The sequence below is a fragment of the Gopherus flavomarginatus genome, chromosome 5 (genome assembly GCF_025201925.1).
Source record: "Gopherus flavomarginatus isolate rGopFla2 chromosome 5, rGopFla2.mat.asm, whole genome shotgun sequence".
Taxonomy (NCBI): domain Eukaryota; kingdom Metazoa; phylum Chordata; order Testudines; family Testudinidae; genus Gopherus; species Gopherus flavomarginatus.
The window spans coordinates 10,570,514-10,581,172 of record NC_066621.1 but is presented as its reverse complement, the minus strand read 5'-3'; the positions used below and the strand labels follow the sequence as shown (position 1 = coordinate 10,581,172).

Here is a 10,659-nt window from a genome sequence, read left to right as displayed (position 1 = left end):
CATATTGAATATATTCAAATGAGCTTGGCTTAATGCAAGGTCAACGACAGTCAAGACATGTAAGAGGAATGAGGCCTGATTCTCATACTTACATTACTTTCACACTGATTGAATTAGAGTCACTCCAGAGTTAGCCTGTGGAAAAAGAGAGCAGAATCAGTCCCAATGTTTCCATACATCGTTAACTTGGCCTTTAATCCGTGCAGGATATGCAGCTGTAGCTTTCTGCACCATGGTCCTGAGCACCCACTGTAAACATCGCGTCTGCCCTGACTTTCAACTGTCCCATCTTGAGCTCTCCAAAATTTCCTTCTTCCCTCTGTGTCCCATCTACCACAGCCGGAGAATTGCAGTAACACCACCTCACTTAGCACTCTCCTGGCATGTCAGCACTTCTGCTGGGCAGGAGTCACCCAGGAGGGAATCTGAGAACCAAGAGCTGGGGCAGGTGGAGGTCTTGGGTCACAGGCAAGGAGGGAACTGTGATTGTACCTCCTATATCTAAGTGAAGGCTGACCCTATCAGCTGCACTGCACATTAATTTCCACTACTTTCCAAGCAGTGTGTACTTCTGTATTGCCACAGTGCCCAGTGGGGCTGAGTCAGATGCGCACAATGCCAAGAGGGAGGCATCCACAGCACTACAAGTGCCATTATGTTCCCAGGGTGCTACTCAGTGAGTGGCAAAAACGAACTGGTCAGTCTCCATCTCTGCCTGTTCCACTTCTCGTTAATGCAGGTTATTTGATTGAGATTAATTTCAGGGGGGTTTTTAATGCTGAAATAAACCAGAAATTTTTGAAGCTGGCTTTTTCATCAGATTGACACATGTTGTGGGCCTCTAATCTGAATCCAGGAGTAATGGGTTTTGTCCAATCAAATACATGGGTAGCAAGAAATAGGTCATTTGTAATTAACTGCAGTTAACTTGGTTGATTCCTCTCTCCTCAACATGTCAGTTCTCTCCTCAACATGTCAGTACTTGTAATATCAATTGTCAAATAGCCTTTCCTGTAGCAATTATTCTAACAAAATTGATTGCTATCATAGTTAACAATTTTCATAGTAATGCATTAATTGCCCCCCAGCTTATCTACCCTCTAAATAACAAGCTAGGTATTAGTTTCTGGTTGTGATTGATTTCAGGGGACTTAGCACTTAATTACTTTTTAGCAAAGCCTGTTTTGAATCCTTGGAGAGTGAGACACTTTAGGTTTGGCTTTGAACGTATCTTGTTGAAGGGATCTGAGTAGATTATTCCATTCATTCTTAAGATCGCTTATTGTGAGATTGTTTTGTCACTGCTGATTTATCTTTGCCCAAAAGAGCTCACTCCAGTTGTAAAATTTACATTAATAAGTACATCTGCTTTAAAAATAATTACATTATGTGAATGCATTTCAGTGGTGGGTGGCATGATCTCTCCTTGGATAACTTGCATATCAATTGGGAAGGCCATTGAAATGGTGTGGGATGTTTGGGGATGAAATACACTACATAAATGCAAAAGCAGCAAAGAATGCTTTTACAGATCCAGACTAACACGGCTACCCTCTGATACTTGACTACATAAATGCAAGTTCATTATAATTCTTCCTCCTTGTATTTCATGATAATTGCACACACATTGACTATTCTACTTCAAGAACAGGGGCTGTCAGATTGGATCAGCTGTTTCAAAGGAAGGTGCAAGATACCCCAAGTAGTCAACTAAGGGAAAACCTGCCCCCAAGAAAGGTTTCTTCGTGACTGCCATCAGTTTGAGATGAGCATAAGCCTGGAAGCACAAGTGTTTCTATATCCTTTCCAAAACTTGGCCCTCTCCACCCCCCCCCCAATATTTACAATGATAACTCTGGCTAGTCATGTTCTCCATATAAATATCTAATCCTGCTAAGCTCTTCGCTTCATCAGATCTTGTGGCAAGGAGTCTCAAAGGCTAATTGTGCATGGTGTGAAAAGTATTTTTTAATCACATTTAAATTTGCTGCTTTTCAATTGTATTGAGAATCCCCTTGTTCTTGTATAGTTATTATACTATCAGACAGGTTAAATAGCATTTCTCTTGACTGTTGTGTTTGTAAGTCCAAACTTACATCCAGTTTTAGACAAGGAAGCTAACATTTATCTTTGTTTATTATTGAGAGAATTAATTGATGTGTTTCTTAAGCCTTGTAAGATCCTCTGATGTCAGACATTACCTAGCTGCAAAGCAGTTATTAATACTGGGGTAGACTCTCAAGGGCACAAAGAGTAAGGGATTCACAGCAGCCACTGGGAGTTGGGTACCTGATTTCCCCTTTGCTTTAGAAATCTGCCCCATTATATGATGGAGACACGTTTAGTAGGGTAAAAGCAGCAAAGAGTCCTGTGGTACCTTATAGACTAACAGATGTATTGGAGCATGAGCTTTCGTGGGTGAATTCCACTTCAGATGTATGTCTAGTAGGGTGTCAGTCTACAGCCCCAAACCAGGGACCCACTACCCCAGTTAAGAAAGCACAACAATGGACCCAGACTTCTGGAGGATTGTTTTCAAAATAGGGCTTAAGGGGTTCATTGGCCTTGTACTGACACTCTGCACAGGAGGGGATTTAACCCCAAATTAATAAATTGGGTATAAATGCCCCTTTGAACCACATTCCATTGTCAGAATCTTACTAACCAAGCACCGCTCACCTGAGAGGACACAAAAGATATTAGGGGAAAAAAATAATGAATTTAAAATGGCTTCTTCTATTGCACTTGCTGTTGGATGAACTATTTAATGATGTGAGGAGCTTGTAGGGAGAACCCAGAACCCTGTGTGTAAAACCCATAGGCTCTTTTACTGTGATGTTTCTTTTGTGGGAGAGAAGCCAAGAAAGCTCTCTCCGTTCTTGTCCCATTGTAGCCACAGGTTTACTATTCCTTCTTAGAAAAGGGCCTCGTTAATCAAATGTTCTGGAAATGCATGTGATCAGCTGTATCAAAATCACTAATCCTCACTAAGAAATCATGAAAATCCAGGCTTGGTGTACACTGTGCGGGAACTTCAGTGGACTCCCCTCCCCACCTCCTCTACAAGAAGTTGGCTAGGAAAAGGATGGAGGGGGTGTGTGGGCAGGGACATCATTTGGAATAGAATATTTGGCAAGAGAAGAGAGAGAAAGCCATCACTTGGGATGTACAAGTCTAACGAGCGCATTTTAAGGAAAGCCAGTGTGATCAATGTAATGGGCCTGATTTCACTATTGGTGTTACTCTATTGGCTGCGGTGCAGCCATTCCTGATGTTCACTGCTGCAAGGGAGATTAGAATTAACCCCAGCCTGTGTAGAAAGAGAAGTTGCTTTAGGTTATTTGGTGAATTATTGCAGTTATATATTCCAGTGTTAGCTCAAAATCCATCTAGTATCCCTACTGCCCACCACGATAACTGCCCCTGCCTGGTCTTTTATAGACAGAATCAAACATCTACACCATCATGTCTTGAAATCCAGTTCTTGCTTCTTGGAGAAAATAATGGACCTGGTGCATTCCACGGGCATGGTGAGGGTGTAAAAGTTAGCAAATCAGATGCACTCTTTACACAAGTGTCAGTAACAATATAAGGTGCAAGGAAGAAGACACCCTGACTCCATGTCCTTATGAAGATCTTGTACTGCCCTCTTCTTTTTCACCGGTACCCCTTCCTCTACTCATCAGCAAAGTCCTCCATCACTCAAATGAACTCAGGCCAAACTTGAGCTCCTCTTATGACCGTCTTGTCAGTAATTCTATTGCAGTGGGAAGAGGCAAAAGGCAGTAACAGAAACAGGGTGCAATACACCTCAAATCATTTTTTTTCAATAACAGCCATTTTAAAATGGACCTCAGAATCATAGGGAGATGGCCGGTAGGATTACTGTTGTTTGATGGCATGTGTATCAGACCAAAGATCAGTAATGCATTAATTAATCATTCGCGGGTTCCAGGACAGTGCAGCCAAAGGAATTAGCAGTTTTTAATGTCTGGACCAGTGAAAACATGCCCTGCACCAGCTACATTTTCAAAAGTGGGATACTAATGGTTGCAAAAGTAGCATGACTGGAAGACACTAACACTTATTGAAATGTCCTCTTAGAATGTATCAGGAAGCAGGGTTGCAAAATTTCAGGCTACAAATGACTTCATCACGTGTATCAAGCCCTCTAGCAGGATTTCATTGCATAATGGTAACGCCTTGTTGGATCACATACAACCTGATCCAAAACAGTCAACTTGAAAGACTTCTATTCTATACACGTTCTTGTACTGCCCTCATCCCTGTAGTATCTGAGGGTATGTCTACACTATGGGATTATTCCGATTTTACATAAACAGGTTTTGTAAAACAGATTGTATAAAGTCGAGTGCACGTGGCCACACTAAGCACATTAATTCGGCGGTGTGCGTCCAGGTACCGAGGCTAGCGTCGATTTCCAAAGCGTTGCACTGTGGGCAGCTATCCCGTAGCTATCCCATAGTTCCCGCAGTCTCCCCCGCCACTTAGAACTGTGGGTTGAGATCCCAGTGCCTGATGGGGCAAAAAACATTGTTGCTGGTGGTTCTGAGTACAGCCTCACCCCTCCCTCCGTGAAAGCAGCAGACAACCTTTTCTCCCCTTTTTTCCTAGGTGAACTGTGCAAACGCCATAGCACAGCAAGCATGGACCCTGCTCAGATCAAGACCACAATCGTGGACGTTGTAAACACCTCGCGCATTCTCATGCAGTCTATGCTGAACCGGGACCTGCAAAGCCAGGCAAGGAGGAGGCGGCTACGGCAGAGCGGCGACGAGAGTGATGAGGACCTGGACACAGAATTCTCTTAAACCGTGGGCCCCTGCGCTTTGGAGATCCTGCTGGTAATGGGGCAGGTTCTAGCCATTGAAAGCCGATTTTGGGCCCTGGAAACAAGCACAGACTGGTGGGACTGCATAGTTTTGCAGGTGTGGGACGATTCGCAGTGGCTGCGAAACTTTTGCATGCGTAAGGGCACTTTCATGGAACTTTGTGACTTGCTTTCCCCTGCCCTGAAACGCCATAATACCAGGATGAGAGCAGCCCTCACAGTTGAGAAGCGAGTGGTAATAGCCCTCTGGAAGCTTGCAACGCCAGACGGCTACTGGTCAGTCTGGAATCAATTTGGAGTGGGAAAATCTACTGTGGGGGCTGCTGTGATGCAAGTAGCCAAAGCACTCATTAAGCTGCTGCTACGAAAGGTTGTGACTCTGGGAAACGTGCAGGTCATAGTGGATGGCTTTGCTGCAATGGGATTCCCTAACTGTGGTGGGGCAATAGATGGAACCCATATCCCTATCTTGGCATCGGAGCACCAGGGCACCCAGTACGTAAACCGCAAGGGGTACTTTTCAATGATGCTGCAAGCACTGGTGGATCACAAGGGACGTTTCACCAACATCCACGTGGGATGGCCAGGAAGGGTTCATGATGCTCGCGTCTTCAGAAGCACTGCTCTGTTTAAACTGCTGCAGCAAGGAAATTACTTCCCAGACCAGAAAATAACAGTTGGGGATGTTGAAATGCCTGTAGTTATCCTGGGGGACCCAGCCTACTCCTTGATGCCATGGCTCATGAAGCCATACACAGGCAGCCTGGACAGTGGTCAGGAGCTGTTCACCTACAGGCTGAGCAAGTGCAGAATGGTGGTAGAATGTGCATTTGGCCATTTAAAGGCGCACTGGCACACATTACTGACTCGTTTAGACCTCAGTCAAACCAATGTCCCCATTGTTATTGCTGCTTTCTGTGTGCTCCACAATCTCTGTGAGAGTAAGGAGGAGACCTTTATGGCGAGGTGGGAGGGTAAGGCAAATCATCTGGCCGCTGATTACGCGCAGCCAGGCACCAGGGCGATTAGAAGAGAACACCACTAAGCAGTGCGCATCAGAGAAGCTTTGAAAACGAGTTTCATCACGGGCCAGAGTATGGTGTGACTGTTGTGTTTGTTTCCCCTTGATGAACACCCCCCTTGATTGACTCATTCCCTGTAAGCAACCCACCCTCCTCCTTCGATTACAGCTTGCTTAAGGAAATAAAGTCACTATCGTTTAAAAATCATGTATTCTTTATTAAAAAGTCATTATAAAAAGAGGGAGAGAACTGACAAGGTATCCTAGGTGTGGTTTGGGAGGAGGATAGGAGGGAAGGAAAAGGCCACTAAAAATATTTCAAAGTAATGGCAGCCTTTTGGTTGGGCTGTCCACGGGGGTGGAGTGGGCGGGTGCACGAAGCCTTCCCCCATGCGTTCTTACACGTCTGGGTGAGGAAGATATGGAACATGGTGAGTGGTGAGGGTGGTTACACAGGGGCTGCAGTGGCACTCTGTGACCCTGCTGCTGTTCCTGAACCTCCACCAGACGTTGGAGGATGTCAGTTTGATCACGCAGCAGCCCCAGCGTTGCATCCCGCCACCGCTGATCTTCCTGCTGCCACCTCTCATCTCCAGCGTCCCTGCTGTCCTCATATTCACTGGTATCTTTCCTGTAATTTGATACCATGTCCTTCCACTCATTCAAATGAGCTCTTTCATTGTGGGTTACTTCCATGATTTCCGAGAACATGTCTTCTCTCCTCTTTTTTTTCCTCTGCCTTATCTGAGATAGCCTTCGGGATGGAGTAGGAAGGCTTGAAAAATTTGCAGCTGCATGAGGGAAGTAAAAAAGGGAGAGAAGTATTTAAAAAGATATATTTTACAGAACAATGGTTATGCTCTTTCACAGTGAACAACACTATTCACCTTACATAGCACATGTGATTTCACTACAAGGTCGCATTTTGCATCTTAATATTGAGTGCCTGTGGCTCTGGTGTTAGAGATCTCACAGACGCAGGTCCGGGCATCAGAATTCAGCTTGCATGCGGCCATAGTAAGCCATTGTCTTTTGGCTTGTGCAGCCTTCATATACACAGTGCCCTTCTTTCCCAAATACCAAGCAAAGCCCGTTCAGTGCTGCTTCTTTCCTGTTAACATGAAGCAGCAGAAACCAGCCCCCCGATCCAATTCTCTGGGATGATCGCTTTACCCTTCCCCCACCGCGTGGCTGGTATCATGGAAAATCACTGCTAATCACCTCCCTTCTCCCCCCCACCGCGTGGCTGGTAGCAGGGAAGATCCCTGCTAGCCAAATGCGAAAAAGATGAGCGTCATTACCCCCCCTCCACTCCCCCCACTTGGCTATCTGCAAGGAAGGATTTCTTTTAAGCAACAGGCAAACAGCCTAGTAGGAATGGCCATCTCTGTCCCCTTAATTTAATTCCTGAATTTCAACCAGGTTACCATGAGCAGTATCATTCTCCTGAGGATAACACAGCGAGATAAAGAACGGATGTTGCTTGACTGCCAGCAATGACCAGGACCATACACAGATAGGCTTTGTCATGCAATGATACCAGATTACTTGCTACATGCATGGCGTGGTCAAGTGTCCTACCATGGAGGATGGAATAAGACTGCCCTGCCCAGAAACCTTCTGCAAAGGCTTTTGGAGTACCTCCAGGAGAGCTTCATGGAGATGTCCCTGGAAGATTTCCGCTCCATCCCCAGACATGTTAACAAACTTTTCCAATAACTGTACTGGCCGCGAATGCATCCCAAGTCCTCAGGGCAAATCAGTCATTAAAAAATGCTTGATTTTAAACCATGTTTTATATTTACAAAGCTACGCTCACCAGAGGTCGCTTCCGTGGCTTCATTGTCTGGGCTACTGGCTTGGGAGGGCAATTCCGTCTGGGTGAGAAAAAGCTCCTGGCTGTTGGGGAGAATAGAGTGCTGTGTGCTCTCTGCAAGCTCGTCGTCCTCCTCTTCCTCCTCCTCATCTTCCCCGTCCATAGAATCCTCAGCCATGGCTGAGATTACCACCCCCACCTCGGAATTCACGGACAGGGGTGGGGTAGTGGTGGCAGACCCTCCCTAGAATTGCATGCAGCTCAGAGTAGAAGTGACATGTTTTCGGCCCTGACCCAGACCTTCCATTAGCTTCTTTGGTTTTCTGGTAGGCTTGTCTGAGCTCCTTAACTTTCACTCTGCACTGCACTGAGTCCCTGGTGTGGCCTTTCTCCATCATAGCCTTGGAAATTTTTTCAAATGTTTTTTCATTTCATCTTTTGGAACGGAGTTCTGTTAGCACAGAATCCTCTCCCCATATAGCGATCAGATCCAGTACCTCCCATGCAGTCCATGCTGGAGCTCTTTTTCGATTCTTAGGAGACTGCATTGTTACCTGTGCTGATGAGCTCTGCGAGGTCACCTGTGCTGGTGAGCTCTCCATGCTGGCCAAACAGGAAATTAAATTCAAAAGTTCTCGGGGCTTTTCCTGTCTACCTGGCCAGTGCATCCGAGTTCAGATTGCTGTCCAGAGCGGTCACAATGGTGCTCTGTGGGATACCGCCCGGAGGCCAATACCGTCGATTTGCGGCCACACTAACCCTAATCCGATATGGTAATACCAATTTCAGCGCTACTCCTCTCATCGGGGAGGAGTACAGAAACGGGTTTAAAGAGCCCTTTATATCGATATAAAGGGCCTCTTTGTGTGGACAGGTGCAGCATTAAATCGGTTTAACTCTGCTAAAATAGGTGTAAATGCGTAGTGTAGACCAGGCCTGACATCAAGTAACTGTAGATCAGACCAATAAGGAGTAGTACAGACACAACTAGCAAAGCAAGATATTAAGGAGTTCATGGCAAAGTGAAACATTTTTCTAATGTCCAAAAATATATCCATAAAAAGGATTCTCCTATCAAAAGACAAGGGATAAGACGACATGGCCCAGTTCACTGATTCTTAAAATCTTCTATGTAATTTACCTTTTGAAAGGTTAGTGCAGACAACTTGGAGTCAAGACTGCTGTGTTTTGTTCTAAGATCTTTCACAGATTTACTGAGTTAGAGTTGGGCAAGTCATTTAACCTACTTAACAACCCACTTTCTGCTAAACTGGCTTCCCCATCCATATAACACATACAACTGTCTAACTCACAGAGGCATTGTAAGGATTAACTAGTGATGGCAAAATGTTTTGAGCTCCCTTGATGAAAGTTGCTTTAGAAGTTCAAAGCTTTATCATTGCTAACCCTTAACACCATAAATACTAACAAGATTCTACTTTCATCTTGCACTCCCAAGTCATGACACAGTGGAGAGTTAATATCTGATTAAACAATACACTGCACAGAGAGTCTCATTACATAGAAAGAAAAATGATTTCTGTGGTTGTCTTTGCCATTTGACTTTATCTGAGAGAAGTGAGGATACAAAATTAGATGGGCCAGAGATGATGATTTCATACTTTGATAACTTCCAAGCCAGCTCAGATGACAGGCAGCAAAGACAAATATATAAAACATCAAAAAGTACAAAAAGGCAGGCAGTGCCTGAGTGCTCCAAATTTAGCTCACCACAGTCTAATTTGTTCTTAAAGCAGAAGGAAAATCTTCCCCATAAACAGTCTGCATTACAGACCCACTTCCATGTGTGATTGGCCAGAATGAAAGGGTTAGAGTCACTCTGTGTGACTAAAACCTTATACATATATTAAATGAATTTGTAATAAACTAACTGAGCGACTTTTCAGGTTGGTATTGAAACATTTATAACTCACCAAAACTGCTAAAGAGGGAAGAAAAAAATTGTGCATGCCTAGACTTCGAGATAATTGCAAAGATAGAAAGGAAATATTTAGATGTCAGTTTCTGAAGTTAAGCCATTTTTAGCAGGGTTGTTTTTTTTTCATTTATAATGTAAATCTGGAAGGATTTTTTTTCCTTGCAAAATAACTTTTCCCATGAGTAATGGCATGTCACCATGGACGTGCTCCCAAATGTACACTGCCAATGCTCCCAAAGGAGTGAAACTCTACCCTTCTGCAGCCCAAGTCCCATGCAAGTCAATGAACAAAAAGCTAATGCAACTTAAGCATGTGTTTATAGCTCAGCATAAGTGCTTTGCTTAATAGGGATGGACTTAAGCACATGCTTAAGTGCTTTGTTAAACTGGAAGCTAAACCTTCAAAATAAAGTGTCAGTGGGTTTTAAGTGATGCATAGGCATTTGCTGGCCTTCAGCAAAGGGGATAATTTACCTGAGAAACCGCTAGTGTTATATGCCTTGATTACTAATGAGAGAGAGAGGAATAAATGCACCTTCTAGTAGCAGCAGGAAGAGTGAAGAACTTGAAATATGAAGAGATACCCTATGGCAAGGGGGATAATTTACCTGTGAAACCGCTAGTGTTATATGCCTTGATTACTAATGAGAGAGAGAGAGAGGAATAAATGCGCCTTCTAGTAGCAGCAGGAAGAGTGAAGAACTTGAAATATGAAGAGATACCCTATGGCAAGATAATTAGACATTTGACTTTGCTGGAATTACCAGTTACTTCAATCTTTCTGACTCAGGCAAATTTTTTTAATAAGTTGCACATATTACTAATTCATCTGGCTTTCATTTGAATATCATTAAACATAAGAAGGTCTTGAGATAGTCAAGTGGGTGTAATAAAAAGAATCCCATTATTATTTAATCCTAATTAATGTCCATTGAAACTAACTGTTAACTGGGTTTAATAACTTGTGATTGTGATCTTACTAAATAACCACAAATTATTACTGTGAATGTTCAGTTGGGAACCTAATTAAC

At 43.9% G+C, this 10,659-nt stretch overlaps 1 protein-coding gene across 1 annotated transcript; it reads right to left on the bottom strand.

The window, feature by feature from the left end:
* Window positions 1-6,081: 6,081 nt before the first annotated feature.
* Window positions 6,082-8,257, bottom strand: LOC127051719 (uncharacterized). Its single transcript, XM_050954399.1, has 2 exons — window positions 7,693-8,257; window positions 6,082-6,664 (listed from the first exon to the last, which is right to left on the bottom strand). Exons 1-2 carry the CDS (start codon window positions 7,865-7,867, stop codon window positions 6,192-6,194), a joined length of 648 nt encoding a protein of 215 aa, XP_050810356.1. The 5' UTR covers window positions 7,868-8,257; the 3' UTR covers window positions 6,082-6,191.
* Between the last annotated feature and the right edge of the window lie 2,402 nt (window positions 8,258-10,659).